The sequence below is a fragment of the Myotis daubentonii genome, chromosome 2 (genome assembly GCF_963259705.1).
Source record: "Myotis daubentonii chromosome 2, mMyoDau2.1, whole genome shotgun sequence".
NCBI classification, from domain to species: Eukaryota; Metazoa; Chordata; class Mammalia; order Chiroptera; family Vespertilionidae; genus Myotis; species Myotis daubentonii.
The window spans coordinates 16,607,666-16,629,359 of NC_081841.1; the positions used below are offsets into that span (position 1 = coordinate 16,607,666).

The 21,694-nt window shown below is 38.0% G+C and overlaps 1 protein-coding gene across 1 annotated transcript; it reads right to left on the reverse strand.

Annotated features, from left to right (window-relative positions):
• Window positions 1–2,810: 2,810 nt before the first annotated feature.
• Window positions 2,811–19,938, reverse strand: ACTR6 (actin related protein 6). The gene is made up of 11 exons (XM_059681881.1): window positions 19,796–19,938; window positions 18,242–18,359; window positions 16,945–17,013; window positions 15,962–16,085; window positions 13,253–13,388; window positions 13,106–13,162; window positions 10,083–10,181; window positions 9,910–9,988; window positions 8,453–8,624; window positions 6,443–6,581; window positions 2,811–3,417 (listed from the first exon to the last, which is right to left on the reverse strand). The coding sequence occupies exons 1-11, from the start codon at window positions 19,861–19,863 to the stop codon at window positions 3,288–3,290; spliced, it is 1,191 nt and encodes a 396-aa protein (XP_059537864.1). The 5' UTR covers window positions 19,864–19,938; the 3' UTR covers window positions 2,811–3,287.
• Between the last annotated feature and the right edge of the window lie 1,756 nt (window positions 19,939–21,694).

Below are 21,694 nucleotides of genomic sequence, written 5' to 3' on the forward strand. Positions count from 1 at the left end.
TCTCTCAGAGAATATTACTTTAAAAGTTTCTTTTGCTTATTTTAATCCCTAGGGTTCATTCTTGTTTGCTGGATTTGGTGGTGTTAAGCACTCCTCAAATGTTTAATGCTTGGGTGTCTGTTTTTTTTCATTTATGATTCCCCGTTCCCCTGACAGTGAATTAAGTTCTAATTAGGGTGTCTTTCCCCAGCAGGAGGAAAGTGTACTAAATTTAGGGCCCTGCCCAGTCAGAATTCTTTCTAATGAGGTCTTGTCTTTAGCTAAAGATCAGTGCCACAATCAGCTGCCCCCCTTTTTTTAAATTCTGATACTCTTAGTGGATATGACATTATTCCAGGTTCTATTCTTTCTCTCTCCAACTCTTACACTTCTACTCTTTCTGCTGAGCCTCAACTCCAAGAAAGGGAGTAGGGCTTAGCTGTTTCCAACGCGTTCTTTACATGGCTTCCCATGATCTCCTATACTCGCTGGATTTGTCCTAAATTATCTCTCGATTTATTCTTACGTCTTTAGTTTTCTCCTGTCCTAATCTGGGATATGGGTTTGCTTGTCCTTGTTTCTCTTACAACTTAATCCAATTAGTTTTCCATCTTTTAAAAAGTTCCTCCACATTTGTTCATTAATGGCACCCTTCAGGGTGGAATACTGCAGGATTTACTCTTCTAATAAAATATATGAACTGTTTCATGCACATAATATAGATTCTAATACAATAAACACCTACGTGCCTACCACCCAGGTTGAGAAAGAATATATCACAAGTAGCATCTGAGTGTTCTGTGTATGCCTCCCTGATCTCATTTGCCTCCCTCCTCCGAGCTTAAAGGGACTTGGGACAGGCAGAGTAGTAGATGGACATGATCAGTTTACTACATGAAAGCCAATCACCACTGAATTAAAAATTTCAAAACCAAGATAGAAAAGTGTTTGAGAGGGCAGTTCTATCTTGATTACTCATTGCTGTAAATCCCAATCCTCTACCATTTTAAGGTGTATATCATGCATGGCCAACATGTTACTTCCCTGCATGCAAATTATAATAAAAATGTTAAACTCTAATGTGGCTAAATTCTCTTTCTACTTCTAGTAAATCTCAAACTTAAGATCATCACTCATTTTTCTCCTTCTCTTGGTAAGTGTTCAAAAAAAAAGATCATCCACATTTTTCTATAATAATAGAGATCTTTAATGCATCATTTCAGACAATGTTTATTATTCAGAGCTGAAGTTAAATGTTCTCTTTGAAGTCAACTTACTGTATAATATTAAAACATTACCTCTAGCAATAAAGTTTTCAAAATCAGGCAGGTGTTGAAATGCTTGGGAGCTTTGATGCTACAGATAAAGGATTAGGCTCCATGTTCATTAATTTAAGAAATGAATTTTTATGGTCTCAAAAAAGCACTATGAGACCTACTGGTACACTGTATACAGAAATTCCAGTCTACTGCAGTAAGGATATGAACGCATACGCATCATCCACGGTAGAATATAACAGAAGAGTTCAGGAGAGGGCATGTTTTAGGAATGCAGCCTTGAGGAATGCCCAGTTCCTCACAGCAAAAACACCTGGCTGGTAATGATAGCATTCTACCTGACCAAGATGAGATCCTGACAAGTGAAGAAAAGCCCTTTAAGTGGGGCTTATCTTTTTACCTCCAACCACATTACCTTGAAATTCTAGCACTGTGCAACTGTATGGTTGCAAAAACTTGTTTTATGCCACCAGCATCTTTTTCCTACAATGTCCACAAATTGTATGTTAGTAACCGGGTATCTTCAAACTCTATAATGATAACCAGCCTAGGTCTAGGAAGGACTCACCTGGCCTTACCCCAATACGATCCAATATATAATTGTAGTTAGTACACAGCTCTTTCACCCTGCCCAGCTTCGGTCTCTTCACCTTACTTTTCCTATGGGAACCTTCCTTCGTTTACTCTAGGCCCATGGTCGGCAAACTGCAGCTCGCGAGCCACATGCGGCTCTTTGGCCCCTTGAGTGTGGCTCTTCCTAAGCCTTAGGAATACCCTAATTAAGTTAATAACAATGTACCTACCTATATAGTTTAAGTTTAAAAAATTTGGCTCTCAAAAGAAATTTCAACCGTTGTACTGTTGATATTTGGCTCTGTTGACTAATGAGTTTGCCAACCACTGCTCTAGGCTGTCTTAGTGGGACTGTCAAAGTCCCTAAAGCCATGGGGTAGGCGCATGATCCCAAGTTGGGAGAAGAGACTGGTAGGAATCCGATTGATGAGCACAGGCCAAAGACAGAAAATACAGAAGCTGAGATATTTTAATGGCAGGGCTCTGTAAGGATTGTCTCTTAGTTTCTATAACCTAGATGCCTAAGGTTATCTGGTTTTTATTCTCAGGGCTGTTGGTCCAGCCAAAATCTTTTTCCTAGATTTTCTGAGCTGTCCTCTGTCCTGCTGATAAATGTTGTTTCACATAGGATCACTCTAGTGAGTTCCTGCTGTTTGCCATCGAAGAAGCTTACCTGACCCATTCATTAATGTCACTGTAAGCTGTTCCCTTCAATTGGAAAGCTATGGCCTTTAACATCTTAATATGCTTACTGTGGATTATATGAGATTTTAAAACTAAGCACTAATATTTGTATCAAGGTGAACAACCCTAAATTAACTTCAAATTTACTTTAATCCCCCAAAATGGTGAAGTATTTTTATGAGTGAATTCACTTCTGCCAACACAGTAGTGACCAACAACACTTTAATAAATTGGCTTTAGTCTCCACATTTTCAAACTTACTCAAAGTAAAAAATAAACATTAAACACACAGAAGAATGGTCTTTACAACTTTAGTATATACAAATAAGAATGACAAATTTAAAGTAAAATACTTGTTCTAAAAGAGAAATCATACCAGACTGAAAACACTTTGGCCAATTCCTAGACACAGTCACACAAAACTACCTCCTGAGGAAAACTGACCAGCGAGACAGTTAAGTCTCTGCTTTCAACTATAAAGAATTAAATCTAAAATGCATTCACTCTTTCATCTTCTAATGAAAGATAACATACTCTCAGAAACAGCATAAGCATTGTTTATGGTAATGTAGCTCCTAAATGAAAATATGGGCTGAGTTACAGTTCACTTAGTAACCAAGCTGAGAAACCTTTGAAAATTACCCCTACATCAAAGTATTTACATAAGTTCAAGTCTTTCTCTTAAGATAAAAGGTAGCACAGATCTTTAACCTTTAAAAAGAACGTTTAAATTAAACCTTTGTCAGAACCAGTCAAAACTTTCTGAAATGTTACCTAAATATCAAATTTCTCTTCACAGACGCTATGTCCATTTTCTTCATAATCTTCTCTTGTTACCACCATATCTTCAAAATCATCATTCTCTGATATCAATTTTCCTCCTTCCCAGGCATAAGTAATAGGGCTAAAAATAAAGGTAACATAAATGAATCCAGATGATCTTATAAAACTAAAAGGCAAAAACAATTAGTCACTAAAATGTAGCAGAAAGTCATTTAAAGTGTAAAAATAATCATAAACTTCATAAGACTAAAGCAAACTCAGAAAGAAAGGAAGCTTTATCAACATTACAAATAGTTATTCTTTTGATTTTTTTCCCCTGTGCCCTGAATCTATCTATAAAAAAAAAAAAAAAAAAAAAAAAAAAAAAAAAAAAAAGCGTAATATGCTGATTAGACTAGACAGCCGAAAGACCTTCCGGACAAAGCCGTGGCTGTGAGGGCGGATCCCCTTGCATGTATTTCGGGCATCGGGTCTCTAGTTCTTATAACAAAAAACAAGAATAAAAGCAAAAGATTAAAAATACATAAAATGAAAAACACTGTCATAACTGAGTCTAACTTCTGTACTAGTATGCAGCAAAGATATGTCATCACACAGCAATATAGTTATTACAACGCCCATTTTATAAGTCTGGAAAATAAGGGCCAGAGAGATTAAGTCTGGAACTAGATTTAACTGGAACTGTTATCACACAGTCTGCTTTTGCTGCTATACTCTGTTGCCTCTAATAAATGAAACATTTAGGAAACACAGTGCAAGATAATGGTTACATGGTAGGACATGGACAGTAAGTAAAACTAAAGCATGTTAAACATTTAGTTTGGCTTTATTTACAAGCAAGATTATATACTTTGTGTCATAATGCAATTCTATTTCTACTGTTCCCCTATCCCCAATTCAGTTTCAAATCTAAAAAATGAGAAAGAAAAAAGTTAATGTTCTCCTTATTGTACTTATTGCCATTTCTTTTTTTAAAAATATATTTTATTGATTTTTTTACAGATAGGAAGGGAGAGGGATAGAGAGTTAGAAACATCGATGAGAGAGAAACATCAATCAGCTGCCTCCTGCACACCTCCTACTGGGGATGTGCCTGCAACCAAGGTACATGCCCTTGACCGGAATCGAACCTGGGACCCTTCAGTCTGCAGGCTGATGCTCTATCCACAGAGCCAAACTGGCTAGGGCCTTATTGCATTTCTTAATCTTGGGGGGAGAGGAATGTGCGCGCATGCGCGCACACACACACACACACACACACACACACACACACACACACGAGTAGGTGTGCAATAGAGATTTGATGAATAAAGAAATAAACTACTTCTGTGCATCCCTTAGCCTGTAATGTGTACACAACTTACATTTAAAATGCAGGGTAAGACCTGACCAGTTTGGCTCAGCAGATATAGCCTGCAGACTGAAGGGTCCTGGGTTCGATTCTGGTCAAGGGCACATGCCCAGGTTGCAGGCTTAATCCCCAGTAGGGGGCATGCAGGAGACAGCCAATCAATGATTCTCTCTCATTGTTTCTCTTTCTCTCTATCTCTCCCTTCCTCTCTGAAATCAATAAAAATATATAAAATAAACAAAATGCAGGATAAAACTTGGCCAGTGTGGCTCAGTTGATTGGAGCGTTGTCCCATACACCGAAAGGTTTTGGGTTCAATTCCCGGTCAGGAGACATAACTACATGGTGAGTTCAATCCCTGGTCGGATCACGTATGAAAGGCAACCAAGTGAAGTTCTCTCTCACATCAATGTTTCTCTCTCTCTCTCATTCCCCCTCTGAGATCAATATGCATACTCTAGGGAGAGGATTAAAACAAACAAATAAATAAAATGCAGGATAAAAATCCAGTACGCTTCATACTCTTTTTAAAAAGAGTATATGAACATCAATGATGATAAAAATCATTTCAATATCTAATGGTAGTTTATTTTTCTACCTGCTAGCAATGAAATAAATAATCAGATGAGGGCCTGCTATAGGTTTTGAAAATTTCTACTTTAGCTTTAAAACAAAACTCTAAAATTAAGTCAGGTATGTGGGGTCTCTGCCACTTAAAACTTGGGAGGGAGCAATTATTAGATGTGTATTTGGTAAAAGCTCCTGCCTCAAGGTGAAGAGAACTGGGTTTTGATTTGGTCACTGCTATCAACTCACTGTAAAGCCTTTGCCACCTTATGAGTCCTTGCTTCTTTATTTACAAAGTAAGAACACTGGACAGGATGATGTGTACGCCTTCCTTACAGCTCTAAAATTCTGCCTTAATTTTTTTACCAGTAAAGTAGAAATGGTATCTGCTTTTTCTCATAAAACAGGGTAGGGGAATATATATAAAACAGTTTTGAATTTAACAAAAACTAATTACATTTAAAAGTTAATTTAAAATATTTTAAATTATCTTAAGACATTCCAAAACAACTTATGAATGGACATAACATATCTCAATGGGTAAAGTCTTAAATTTCTATACTTGATAGAAACTCTCAGGAAATGACACACCTCAGATAACTCAAACAGATAATAACCTAATTGCTTTGCCTATAAAAACTCTTTGGAAAGAAGACTGACTTACAATAGGGAAGTGATCTCATATTAACCAAGTGCCCATCATGTTCCAATCATTATGGTGGGCACTTAAAATACTTCATAAGACTGAATCTACTAAAATGGAAGGTTTGTCACTTCAATTTTGTTGTTGTTGTTGTTGTTGTTAATCCTCACCTGAGGATATGTTTTTCACTGTTTTTCTCAAAGAGCATGGAAGAAAGGGGCTGGGGAGAGGGCGAGGGAGAAGGAGAGAGGGGAGGGAGAGAGAGAAAGAAAGAAACATATTGATTGGTTGCCTCTCAAATGAGCTCCAACCGGTGGGGGGTCAGGGAGAGTGAACCCGCAACCCAGGTACGTCCCCTTGACCAGGAATTGAACCCGAGACCCTTCAGTGTGCGGGCCAATGCTCTAACCACTGCACCAGCCAGGGCTATCACTTCAATTTTTGAGTAAAGGAAAATGAGGATCCCAAAGGTGAAATAAACCTGCCAACATGCAAGAACCAGGTTTTAAACTCAAGTCTGCTTTATCCACGGTCCACTTCATCTACAGGCTGCCATGTTTTGTGCCTACATGAGCCAACACTCACTTTTCAGGCAGCACAACAGAAACATCATAATCGGTTGGAGTGAGACATCGAACTTCTGAGTAAACCCGATCCCTAAATCCTGGGAAAAGGGAATTTCCTCCTGTCAAAACAATGTTTCTAAAAAAATGCGGCTGCATTTCTGTAAAAGGAAAAAAGGGAGAATGGAGAAAAAAAAGGCATTAGAAAATCTGTTTACCTATCTTCATGGAATAATAAGGATGAGGGCTTAGGTAAAAGCAATTAGGGATTATAGGTACTGGTTGGAAAACCATATAATATTTTTATAACCATATAAATTATAATTTCTGAGATTTTATAATGATATTACAGATAAATAGATATATTAAACAGAAATATAACCTCTAGATATTGAACAAAGACTAAGGTAAGGGGCTGAACTATGGGCTACTTACTATAAGCTGTAACATTATATATATATCAGTAACATTCTACTAGCAGACATTTGATAATTATAATTGTTCTTCCCTAAAATGGAAGGAATCTTTGTGTAGGTTGAGACTGAGCTAGTGAAAGATGAAAAGGAGGTCCTTCATGACATTTTAACTTCATGCTATCTCACTGAGACGGGTATTTAAGTATGTGCGATACTTAATAGTGAAAAATACCCATAATCTATAATAATATTTAAAGAAAGGATTTTGTTTTGCACTCATTAAAGTTATATGATGGCAAACATTAAGTGCCATATGGTCAGCCAGTATTAAAAGCCTATGCAGCACCCCAGGGAAATTTATCAAGAATTACAATACTGAACCCTTGCCGGTTTGGCTCAGTGGATAGAGCGTCAGCCTGCAGACTGAAGGGTCCCAGGTTCGATTCCGGTCAGGGGCACATGCCCTGGTTGCGGGCTCGATCCCCAGTGGGAGGCGTGCAGGAGACAGCCGATCAATGATTCTCTCTCATCATGGATGTTTCTATCTCTCTCTCCCCCTCCCTTCCTCTCTGAAATCAATAAAAATATATATTTTTTTAAAATTACAATACTGAGTACCAGCGCAAAACAAGGAATGAGTATATATTGACACTGAGTCTCCTGGCATGACATTAAAGGAGTATAATATAGCCAAACCGGTTTGGCTCAGTGGATAGAGCGTCGGCCTGCGGACTGCAAGGTCCCAGGTTCGACTCTGGTCAAGGGCATGTACCTTGGTTGTGGGCACATCCCCAGTGGGAGGTGTGCAGGAGGCAGCTGGTCGATGTTTCTCTCTCATCGATGTTTCTAACTCTCTATCCCTCTCCCTTCCTCTCTGTAAAAAATCAATAAAATATATTTAAAAAAAAAAAAGTAGTATAAACTGTTGCATACCTCATGACTGTAATTTTATATAAAGTATGAAATTAATATGAAATATTAATATGAAAATAGTTGTTATTAATATGAAAATATATTAAGGTGCTGGAATTATTGACTTTCTTTTTCATTTTTCCTTTTTTTAATATATCGGAAGGAAAGGATGTTGCACATGCTAGGTTTTCTCCAATGCCTAGTGTTCCTTATGAACTAAGAAGACATCTTCAAGATAAAAAAGTACTTTAACACTCGAGAATATTAGTTAAATCATGCTTCTGGAGAACCCAGACTTCACTCCGAAGTATCATACTTCAATCTCATTAAAATTATATCAATCCAAATATAACAGAAAGAATAAACCAATCCTACCAACAGCTGAAAACCATTAAGTTGCAAAGTTATAAAGTCATGTTCTGTGCAAAGGTGGGTTAAATTAAAACTTTTCCTACAATAGATATGATAATTTAATACTCCTGGAGAATTTCTTCAAGTTTAAGTGTACACTAATGACTTTTTCCCATATGAGATGTATACTCTGGGACCAATAAAGAATTATTCAAGTATGTTATTGGATCTGGAAATCCCTACAAATAAAAGACTTGCTATTTCTAAAATTATTTAGAAGAAACAGATGACTTCTCGAGTTCACATAAGGTTTTGTAAAAATATCATTACTACTCAGTATTTTAACTATGTACCTTCAGGTAAGTTCTGAATTGAGTAGACAATAGCTTCTGGAATTCCCATTTCTTGAATTCCTATATCAGAAGGATTAAAGAGTATTTCTGGTACAGCAAATCTTTCATTGGCCAGACGAAGAATTTGTTCCCCAGATTTATATTTTCCACTTAGCACCATCTCTTCCCTTGGCTTAAAGTAAAAGATAAAATGTTTACCACATTATCTAGATCACACGACGAATAACATTTAGTAATATGTAATACTAATATATTAACATGTTCTTGGAAGTTTCAGGTTCTCAAAAGTTAGTAGTTTTCTCTCCTGTTGCCTAAACTACACAAATAAATAATTAGTGACCCTAACATAGCTATTCCCCCAAAGATAATCTGGCTTTATTCCACACATTTTAAAACAGAAAGAAAGGAACAGATGAGAGGAAACTTCATAAAGTACTTATAATAGTAGACTGATTGCCATTTCCAGAGAACAAAGAACATACTCTCAATAGAAAACACTTATTGTCTTATGTTTCTTCCGTTATCTACTTTCACTCCCCTATTGCTTATTGAATACTGTGGTTCATTCCATTAGGATATTCCCTTTCCCTTGTGCAAAAAGCCTACATCTTTACATTTATTATTTATTCAATCTTATTTAAAAATCTGTTTCCAAATGACTTAAACAAATATATGGGCATTACTACTGAAATTCTCGTTATTTTCTGCTAACCCACCCATCTGTGAGCTCTGTTCCTGAGGGACTAGGAAAAATAAAAAAACTCCTTCTACAATATTCTACATCATTAAAATAATATTCCCTCTCAATTTTACTAAGAATCATCAGCTGCCGAAACCGGTTTGGCTCAGTGGCTAGAGCGTCGGCCTGCGGACTGAAAGGTCCCAGGTTCAATTCCGGTCAAGGGCATGTACCTGGGTTGCGGGCATATCCCCAATGGGAGATGTGCAGGAGGCAGCTGATCGATGTTTCTCTCTCATCGATGTTTCTAGCTATCTTTCTCCCTTCCTCTCTGTAAAAAATCAATAAAATGTATTAAAAAAAAAATCATCAGCTTTTCTAAATTCAGTTATAGACATTCACTTCATTTGACTCATATATGCAATTTTCCTCCCATAATAGAGTATATCCTAATCCTTTATATAGGTATAAAAATACTTAAAATATATAAAAAGAAATATCAATAATTCAGTCCTGGATCAACTGTATCAATATTCACAACAGGCAAATAACTAACTTCTGTTTATCTCCAGATTTGTCATTCAGCTGACAGTTCTTTTTCTAAATAACTTTAGTGAGACATTTATTAATCATTTATGCACTTGTAACTGGAAAAATGGCCACCAGGAAGGCAGCCAATCAACAATTCTGTTAAGACTCCACTAATCCCAGCTGGATGCTTTTCAAATCTGACTGAGGTGGTCACTTGAAGAAATATAATGAGGATTTTTCAAATTACCTTACAAAAGCCCTTTTTAATTGTACTAAAGTCAGGCAAAACATAGTCTATCATTACTGTATTTTCTTCTCCTTTCAACCTGGAAAACAAAATAGAGACTTATGAAATATTTTAACTATGTATAACATTCCCAAGAATCAATTTCCCAATTCTTAGATTACCATTATACATACTTGGCAATATCCATATCTCTATAAAAATCCTGAGACACATAGCATACATCTTCTTTCACTTGATTAATCACGTGTGTTTCATCCATAACATGTAACTGCCTAAAAAGAAATAAAAATTTTAAATGGAAAAGAGCCCCGGCTGGTACGGCTCAGTTGGTTGAGCAATGTCCTGTGCACCGAAAGGTCATCGGTGCGGTTCCATCCCTGATCAGGGCACATGCCAGGGGGGTGGGCTAGATCCCCAGGGGGAGGGGTGCAAGAAGCAGCCAATAGATGTTCTCTTTCTCTCTCTTCCTTTCTCTCTCAAAAACATATTTAAAAAATGATATGAAAAAGATTTAAATATAACATAATGATCATTTAAAATATTTTTTTCTGGAATTAAATTTTCAGGTAACTAGTTTTTTAAAATAGTAAATTCTAGAATGTGTAAATTATTTGTAACTTCATGAAATACTTATTTCCATTATTATTATTTTTTATTTAAAACTTTTATTGTTGCCCTGACAGGTTTGGCTCAGTGGATAGAGAGTCGGCCTGCAGACTCAAGGGTCCCAGGTTCAATTCCGGTCAAGGGCATGTACCTTGGTTGCAGGCACATCCCCAGTGGGGAGTGTGCAGGAGGCAGCTGATCGATGTTTCTCTCTCATTGACGTTTCTGACTCTCTCTATCCCTCTCCCTTCCTCTCTGAAAAAAATCAATAAAATATATATATTTAAAAAAAAAAACACATAAAACTTTTATTGTTGACACTTGCAGATGTCCCCCATTTTCCCCTCCTTTGCCCACCTCCACCCAGCCCCATCCTATTTCCATTATTTCATTTTATCTCCACATTATCCCTCCAAAGGCAAATGTAAGTCCAGTTTAAAGAAGGAAACTGAAAACGTGTTAAGGGGTAAGGTTTACCCAATTAAAGAGCAAACTTTTTCCTCCAACCATTCTGAATAGAATCTTGCTTTTAACTCTTTGCACTTTCTTTTCTGATTACAAAAGTATTGTGAGTCAGCACACAGTACCTGGAATGTAGTGGATCCTTAATAAATATTTGATGAGTAAATAAAAAAAAAAACCCACAGGTTTAATGTATAAAGATTTGCAAAAAACAAAAATATAAGCTTACTTCCTTTGAATATTTTTCAGTGTACATAAATTATATACATGTTTACTTTTTATGTTTTAGATTAAACATTATCTCATGAACATTTTCTTATGCTATTACATACTCTTTAAAAATTATTTCTTACTACCCTAAAATATTCAGTCAGAGGGATCTGTTAAAATGTATTTGTCAATGTTCCTAATGTTGGAAGTTTAGATCAGGGAGGAAAGATACCTGTGTGTTTATAAACATGGACTTGGGAGCCAGAGACTTAGGTTTAATCCCAAATTAGTAGCCAAGTTACTTTATCTTTTTGGGACTACAACTCTTCAACTCTAAAAAGGTAATATCGACAATTTAACATAGCTGTAAGTTTATTATTCTAATCTTATATATAAAGTGTTTAGCATAGTCCCTGTACTCAATAAATTATTTTTGCTTCTGCCCCAGCCAGTTTGACTCAGTGGATATAGTGTCAGCCAGCGGACTGAAGGGTCCCAGGTTCGATTCCAGTCCCAGTAGAAGATGTGCAGGAGGCAGCCAACCAATGATTCTCTCTCATCACTGATGTTTCTAACTCTGGCTCCCTCTTCCTTCCCCTCTGAAATCAATAAAAATATATTTTAAAAATAATAATTATTATCATTGCTTCTATCTTTTTGCTTTTAACAACATAGTCATATACACCATATTCCACCTTCTCCAAGATGCACAAATGTACCAATGAAAAGAAAAAAATGCTAATTAAACTATGACAATTCTAAGGTACCAATGATTGGAAGATTCACCTCAATTTCAAAGTTAAAATGTAAAAAAACATAAACTCAGGAGTAATGAAATATAGTACTTTTATCTATATCTCTGATTATTATGATTATTTATTCATACTCTAAAATGCAGAATATAAAATACTTAGTCTCTTGGTATACTGCCAAATTATTTACCAGAAAAGTTATTTCAAGCTGTGCTCCGATCAGCAGCAAATGAAAAGTGCCCACATCACAAATCTACATCATCTTTTGAAAAAGTTCCATAAATGTGCATTGTTTAATGGTATTTTAATGTGCATTTTCTCTACTAAGAAGTGCCATGAGAAAAAGGAGTTCTTGTCTATTTTGTTAACTCATGTATCCTCAGCTCCTCAACAAATAACTGATAAGGATTTGAATTAAATCTTTCATTTCTACAGGAGTTTAACATTTTTTTATGTCTGAGAATTATCCATAGATATCCTTTGCATGTAACTCTCTAGTGATCATCTATCTGTGCCACTGACCATTTGTTTTCTGAGAATTACCTAACTAAGGATAGCTTTCTTATGGGTTAGTAAGCGCCCATAATTAATAAAGAAAATAATCCTATCATATTTGTTTCAGTTTTATGTTTATCTTAGTTTTATTGTTTTTTTAAGTATATTTTTATTGACTTCAGAGAGGAAGGGAGAGGAAGAGATAGAAACATCAATGATGAGAGAGAATCCTTGTTCGGCTGCCTCCCGCAGGCCCCACACTGGGGATCGAGCCCGCAAGGCAGCATGTGCCCTGACCAGGAATTGAACTGTGAGCTCCTGGTTCATAGGTCAATGATCAGCCACTCGGCCATGCCAGCCAGTCTTTTTATACACATTTTAAATTCGTTTTACAATGCACATGAATAGCATTTATCATTTTAAAATATTAATATATTAAATTCTGTAGAATTTGGGATTGTCTTTTTTAGTGGACAATACCATTTTAAATGCTAGAAAGCTTTTCGATTTAAACATCGTTGGTATTTATATATGTGATATAGCTTTTTAAGCACTAATCATATAGAAATGCCACCTGAAGTTACAACTACAGGTAAAGAATAATTTTAAGTTGCTTGAAAAACTTCATTGCCAGCATCCCATCCTCCCAAAGAATAAAAGTTAAGTATTACCTATAAGATATGATCTCCTTTAGATGATTGGTTAGGAGTTTCCCTCCCACATTTATCCTAAAAGGGGAGAATGGAAATTTGGATCAGTTTACTACACATTTTTCAGTTTTATTCTAAAAAATAACATAAGAATGAAATGCAACTCACCGAATAATTGCTTCTTTTTTCTTTTTACTTCTACAATAAGGAACTATATGTGTAAAGGAGTACCCACTATCAACAATGATACAGCATAATTCGGAAGGGTTATCTCGGAAATACCTATGTGCACTGAGAGCCCCAGCTATTAAAAAAAAAAAAAGGTAGAGAGAAAAAGAAACATTATAATTATTTTAAAGCAATAAAGAAAGGTAGAAACTAAGGCAAAGACAAATGTTTTCTTTTGTTTATAAGAAAATGTTAATTTATTACTATATTCATAACTCTGTCAAAAGTTCCTTATAGTGTCTAAACTTTCAAATATCATTTTTTTGTGGTAAATATAAATTTGGGATCAATTTTTAAAGGTCAATTTTCATTTCATAGCTTATAATATTATTTTGACAACAGTTAATTTTACTGAGCATTCATTACATGTTGGAGACTATACTAAACCCGATTGAGTATGTTTGCTTTAAATCTCACAACAATCCCGTTTTATAGAAACTGCAGCACACAGAAGCTAAATAATGGCCCAGAGTCATACAGTTAGAACCAACCAGAGCCAGGATTCAAACCTGCGCAGTGTGACTTTAAAGCAGAGCTTCTCAACCTTGAAAATACTGACATTTGGGGCCAGATAATTCCTTGCTGTTGGGGCTGTCCTGTGCATTGTAAGCTGTTTAGCAGCATCTGTGTCCTCTACCCACTAGATGCTAGTAGCATTCTCCCAGCTGTGACAACCAAAAATGTCTCCAGACACTGCCAAAGTCCCGAGGAGCAAAATCACCTTTGTTGAGAACACTGTTCTAGAGATCCTGCTCTTAACCAGAATTCTGCTCTTAGTACTAGAGGCCGGGTGCATGGATTTGTGCATGGGGGTGGGGGGGGGAGTCCCTCAGCCTGGCTTGCACCCTCTTGCAATCCGGGATCCCTCAGGGGATGCAGCAGTGCACCAAGCAGCAGGCGGCCAGGGTGGAGCCTGAGCCGGGGCCGGATGCTGCACTGCTTGTGCTCATCCAGGCCGGCTGCACCTGCCGCCGCTTGGTAGCATTACCACGCAGTTGGGAGAGGCTCCTGCTGCTGCAGCTGCACTCACCAGCTGTGAGCCCAGCTCCCTATGGGAGAGCACTGACCACCAGAGGGCAGCTCCTGCACTGAGTGTCTGCCCCCTGGTGGTCAATGCACATCATAGCGACTGGTCGACTGGTCATTTCCATCGTTCGTGAGTGTCTGGCCCCTGGTGGTCAATGCACATCATAGTGATTGGTCGACTGGTCATTCCCATCGTTCGGTCTTAACAGTTGCTAAGGCTTTTATTTATACACACACACACACACACACACACACACACACACACACACACACTAGAGGCCCAGTGCACGAATTCTTGCATGGGTGGGGTCCCTCAGGGTAGCCTGCAGGGATCAGGCCAACACCGCAGAACAATGCGGCCTGCTTCTCCTGCCTGACACTCCCATTCATCCCGGCCCCCACTGCACCAGCCATGGGCTCACGCCCAATCAGTCCCAATCAGGAGAGGCTGCCGCCACCACAGCAGCACTCACCAGCCGTGAATCCTGTGTCTAGCGCCCAGCCTGAGGGGGTGTTGGGGGGACCAGGAAGTGGTGGGACACCCTTGCCAGCCCAGGATCCAGATCCATCCCATGATGTTTGCACTGGTTGTTGGGAGCCACCTGGCGGCCGCTTTTACATTGTTTCTTCCTTGTAGAGCGCCTAGGGAGGGGAAGTGGTCGCAGTGCCTGAGGCTGACTTCCAGGAGGCCAGTGGCGCTGTCAGGATTGTGCCTGGCCCATTCTCCGGAGATTGGACCTCCAGGACTACTGAGGGAGTGAGTGGCTGCCGCCGGACTGGTGGGCTGCCAGGACTGGTTGGTCAGTTGAGCAGCGCTCCTGCTATGGGAGCACACTGACCACCAGGGGGCAGCTCCTGCATTAAGCATCTGCCCCTTGGTAGTCAGTGCGCATCATAGCAACTGGTCGACGCGTCATTCGGTCGTTTAGGCTTTTATATTATAGATTGTTGCTTTATACAGACTTTAATTCTGAAAGCTAAATATCTTAGTACATTCATTATACAGCCATATAATGTAATTCTAACCTTTAATAAATTTACTCCTGGGTGATATTGATAGATTCTATGTTGGCAGTCTGACTATTAACATTTTTCAATCAATTATAATAGCACACATATCTGTAACAGAAAAGATAACTACCTCAGAAATAATAATCTTTCAGAGATTAGACATATGTGGCTAGTAACTTCATTAGGGTGAAATATTGTATGAGTAAAAAGATAAAATGAGAGAAGTCTGACTAACTAACCTCTAAGGGTCCATCTAGTTTTTAAATTCCGTGTTTTATTTCTTTCAAATCTGAAATAATATTCTTGGATTTTTAAAAAATATATTTTATTGATTTTTTTTGCAGAGATGAAGGGAGAGGGATAGAGAGTTAGAAACATCGACGAGAGAGAAACATTGCTCAGCTGCCTCCTGCACACCCACCACAGGAGATGTGCTCGCAGCCAAGGTACATACCTTTGACGAGAACCGAACCTGGGACCCTTCAGTCTGCAGGCCGACGCTCTATCCACTGAGCCAAACCGGCCAGAGCACATTCTTGGATTTTAAGTGTTCATTTACCCTATTCATATCCATAGTCACATAACTCAATTCCAACCAAAACATTAACTCACCATTTACTCTTAATACTGCTTGGAACTGGTATTCTTCAAATAGGATCTCATTCATTGATTCTTGAATAGAAGTAAAGTTAAAATATGGTTCTGTGATAATAATATTAGTATCTAAAAAATCAACCTAAAAGAGAAAAAAAATCCCAAAAGTTTCATAACTTTGTGTTATAATTATAAACATATTTCACATGTATAATCAGATTTACTTTAAACTCACAATAATCTTAGGAGACAGGTCTTATTATACCCAGTTAATAGGTGAGTAAACCGAGGCATCTGAGAGAGTTGAATAAATTACCAAGGTTCATATAACTAGTTAGTGACCCAGGTTTTGAATACAGGAAGTCTGGTAACAGAATTCATGCTCTTTAACTATTATTCAATTTTAGCTGTCTTAATAGTAGCATTAACAAAATGGTTCTATCAAATTGTTTAAATATAATTATGCAAAAATAATGAATAACTATAAGCATTGGGGCTATTGTTATTTTGCTTTTAAATGTTAAGAGGCGAGAAGCTTGAGGATATTTCATATGTACACAATTCTCTACCACCCATTCTTAAGTAGCATTAACATTTGAACATTTTTCTGTATACTTAAAGTCACACTATAGACATTACAAGCACAAATTTCTCATATTGTAATATTCACACATTCAAATATTTAGGCAAAAATATCTTATTGTGAAAAAAAAATTAGATACTGAATTGGTCTAATAATAGTAGAAATCTGAAGTAAACTTTTAATCTTGAGTTTCATACAGACTATCTCTTACCAACCTCATATTTCACTTCAATACAGAAATTCTGTTCACTTGCACTTACTTATTATTTAGAAAATCAAAGCCACACACAGAATATTAAGTGACTTAAACATGTATCTGAAGCATATTCAAAAGTTTATAAATCTTAAAATATAAACACTAATTTTTCATTTGAATAAGACTTGGAAATAAATCTGAATACATACTCCAGTTTGTTACCTGATACATTTCTTTTCCAAAAAGGTAATCCCAAACTTGTCTTTGAACATCCCAATTCACCAAGTAACCCTAAAAAAAAATTTAAATAAATTTAATCATCAAAAATATTTGAACAATTAAAAAAGTCAGATTAATATATTCTAAATTGCTGATTTCTATCTCTTTATGGTTACCTTCACCAGTCTAACGATGTTTGAATTTCAAACTAATCATGTTTTTCTCCTTTTAGAAGTTCAAAAAACTACAAATTAACACTAACCAAAGTGTCAAGGGTTCAAAAGATGTAACAATAAGTACAGATGCTCCTCTCTGTGCTTTTCTTTAATGTGTTCATCTCATTTAGCTTTAACACAAACAAGTAAAATTCAGTACCCATACCCACATTCAGTAACTAAATTATGGTTGGTTATTTATTCATTTATTTTATTTTATTTTTTATTTGGGGGAAAGAGAGATGAGAGAGGGAAAAGGAAGCAGTGATTTGCTGTTCCATTTATTTATGCATTCATTGGTTGATTCTTGCATGTCCCCTCACCGGGGATCAAACCTACCACATTGGCATATGGAGACAACACTAACAAACTGAGCTACCCAGCCAGGGCACTGTCATTTATTTTATTTTTATTTTGTTAATCCTCAGCCCAGGATATTTTTTCCATTGATTTTTAGAGAGTGCAAGGGAAGGAGGGGGAGAGTGAGAGAGACATTGATTAGTTGCCTCCTACCCACACCTCAACTGGGGTAGGAGGGGACAGAATCTGAAATCCAGGTACATGCTCTTGACTGAGAATCGAACCCGAGACCCTTCAATGGGAGGGCCGATGCTCTAACCACTTAGACACTCCGGCCAGGACGGTCATTTATTTTTAACAGTACACTTGGATTTCCCTTCCTCTCTTTCTAAAAAAATCAATAAAAACATTTTTTTTAAAAGAAAATTTAAATGGCATTTTTTAACTTTATTTTTGTAAAAGAACATTTACTAAGTAAATTACAAAGGTAGAAAAAGTAATTCCTAGAAGTAATGGCTTAGGAAACAAGTTATGGAAGTAAAGGAAGGGCCCTCGGAGCTTGGAAGTGAGGAAGCGAATGGGAACATGCCTAGACCAGAAATAGGAAGGGGACGGGGAAGGCCTCGGCGTGCCCCAGGAGGGAGAGCACCTAAATGACATCTTTTAGAAATCTAAAAATATTTCCATACATTTTCTTATATGTACATTTAAAATCTTAGATATACATTTAAAGTTATCTTCAAATTTGGGTCTATAATGCTAGAAATGGCATATAATTGAATTACCTTCTGAAAAGGAAGGATGTAGAAGAGTCCAGAAGGGTCCTTTATTTCTTCTATCTGGTTAGCAGTAAAAGTTTTAAGACGTGCTGTTTTTGACCTGAACTGACAGTTAGGAATAACCCTATAAACAAAGAATCAAATAATATAATTATTCCCTAAATACTTAGTTGCTATAAATACTTTTACTTAACCACCACCCTGGATGCCAGAAAAATATCCAAAACCAGTGTTTCTCATTGTCTTCACATAATAAAAAGTGCCTCCCCCCCCCCAAAGGGCTCTAGTACATACCAGGTTATGTACTGGACCCTTTTTCTTTCTCAAATACTCCTCAAGAGACCCTTACAGGTGGGTATTGGTCCTACCATCACACAGCTAACAGGAGACCTAGGTAAAGTTCCTGGTCTTTCTGGCTTTAATTCATAAGTTTTTAATAAAATTCTGGTAAAAGGTTTACAAGTTCAAAATTCTGGCCATAAAACCAAGTTACCATAAAGTCAAAATTTTCCATCAGTAAGATGCTTTGGGTACAGAAGTGGGAAGTAGTACTTTTAAATGTGGTTGTGTCCACCATGAGCTTACAATCTGTTTAGGAAGACAAACTAGGTCCATTATCAGTACAGGTCTTTATGTTTAAATACATGATTTTTTTTAAAGCTGCATCGTAATCAATCCTATGGTTGTATTACAATTTTAATATATCTGGTATTCTTGATTATTTAGCATCCTTCCTTAATTTTTGCTACCTACACGGTGGCTATAAATAATTCAGAGCATCCTGTATTTTACGCTTCTCAAGCACCTCTAATTGATTTCTTAGGTCACTGGTAACAGAACTGCTGAGTCAGAGAATAAAAACCCATGATACACAAGTCTAAACATTTTGCAGAAGACTAACAATTTACATTCCTGAGCAGTTCAATTGTCCTCTTTCAAAAGAAAACAGGGAGGAAAAGAAAAACACACCCTTCTGTGAATGACAGAAGAAAAGCGTGTCTTCAAATCTGTTTATTCTTTATGCCAACGCATATATTTGATAAATGCTATGGCAGTATTTGTTTAATTGACTATAATGGAGCAGGTCAGCCAATGAGCACTTCGAAGTTTGCACTTAGACAAAAGCTTTCGAATTCTCCAGCTACTAAAACCGTGGTTTTTACATTTTGGGGGGTCATAAAACCCTCTGAGGATCTGAAGAAAGCTATAATCGCGTCTCCAAGAAAATGCACTTGCCCACGACTCCTGCAGATTTGTGTATACGGACCCCACCCTCGCTCCCCCAATTAGGAACCGCTTCTCTGGGACCTTTTTTTACAGAGCAATTTCCGGCTACAAAGCAAAACACACGTCCCACTTCCGGGGCCGCACGGCCCAAAATCAAAATCTGAATTCCAGTTCAAAGCTTCCCAACCACCTAGCTCCCCTGCGAGCATCCCCGGGGCTCAGCTTAAGGCCGCGCGGGGGCGGGAGCCCGGTACTGACGTCCCAAAGGCGACGCGCAGTGTGTGAAACTGCCCGGCCTCCGTGCCTTGTTCCTCGGGAAAAACCAACACTTACGAGACATTCTCATGGCTGTAACCGATTTTGGCGTTGTAGGCTCCGTTATCCAACACTAACGTCGTCATTTTAGCACGAAACACAACGCCTCTCCTTTCTCTTTCCGCCCCTTCTCACATTTTCTTCCGGCTCTCTACCGTCCGCCTGGGCGGCGCTTAAGGGCGCGCTTCCTGTATCCCTTAGCAACGGAGGACGCCGGAAGCGGGAGACGACCTAGCCAGCCGCTCTTCAGCCAGTCAGTACTGGCCGTTCCAGCCTAACAGCCCAAAATTAAAATCTAGAAAAGTCCTGGCGAGATCCGAGAGTGGAAGCTGCTAAAGGCTTTTCGCCCACTTCGAATCTGTCCTTTACTTCAAAGTTTGACTCGCTACTGCAACCTTCTTCTAATCCCTGTTGCAAACCAGCTGTGTGTGTGTGTGTGTGTGTGTGTGTGTTCGGATAGTGTTCAGACAGTGACAATTATGTAGAATAAAGTGCAGAACCATACGCAGCATGGTATTAGGTATGAGGTCTCTTCAGTCTCATTCCCCTCAATTGCCCATCCTGCTGTAGGATACAACTACCCTGAATTAGAAATATGCTGTTCCTCAATGGCCTTGCTTTCTTACCCACTTTCACACACTTCCCCTGTCTACTTGTTCTTCAGGACAGAGCTCTGTATCTTTATCTAAAAACCCTTCCCGGCCCTAACTGGTTTGGCTCAGTGGATAGAGCATCAGCCTGCGAACTGAACGGTACCGGGTTCGATTCTGGTCAAGGGCATGTACCTTGGTTGCAGGCACATCACCAGTTAGCAGGTGTGTAAGGAGGCAGCTGATCGGTGTTTCTCTCTCATGGACGTTTCTAACTCTCTATCCCTCTCCCTACCTCTCTGTAAAAAAATCAATAAAATATATTTTAAAAAAATAAAAAAACCTTCCTGACATTTGACATACCTCCTCTCCGTCCTCCTTCTTAAACTGAGGTGCTCCTCCTGTGTGTTCCTGTAATGTTCTCGGCTAACTCCTGTATATCATACTGGCTAAGAGAACGAATTTTGAATTGGAATTCAGACTCTGCCATAAAATAGCTGTGTGACCTTGGGCAATGAAGATGATGATTAATACACATCGCTTAATGTGCATGGGTAAACTGTTCTAAGCTTTCCATGTGTTAGCTAATTTAATCTTTAAAATTTCTGAATGAGGTACTATTATTGAAATCAAAGAGATGGTTAAGAGTGCAGTCTCTGAATTCAAACTCCTACTCAAATTCTGGCTCTGCCACTAGATGGCTGAGACAGGTTAGTTAATGTCTCTACGCCTTAGTTTCCTCATCTGTATAATAAAGTAATAACACCCCCTTGCAGAATTGTTTATGAAAAATAAATTATAAAGGTCAAGTACCTGGTAATAGTTATCACCACATTGTAACTGGACAGTCAATGGGCCTGTGCTGCTAGTCACTACTTGCGCCAATTAAGCAGAGACAGGGTTGAATCGTTTATTCCAATAATGCCAGCAGTATGGGAAAGCAACTAGTCATCCACAAAAATCTGCTCTGCAGCCTCCTCACCCCCACAAACCAGCTGCTTATATAGGGTAAGACAAGGATTACATGGGGAAGTAGGGATTACAGGCATGGGGAAGTAGGAAATGCAAGCTGGTGTGGGACTCCATTGTTTGGGCAACAAGGTTGTTAATCTTTCCATGATAAAAGGCAGTCCTTGAATGAGAATGAACCACATTCCAAGGTTGACTGTCCAAGGTTGACTCCCAGGTCCTGGGGACATACAACTCCCAGGTTAGAATGTCCTTTCTTTAACCAGAACAAGGCAATCATGGTTAACAGAGTATGATGAATATTTCCCAATACCATAATTAATCCCCAATATTCTTTTTGCCCCTAACAACATTATTA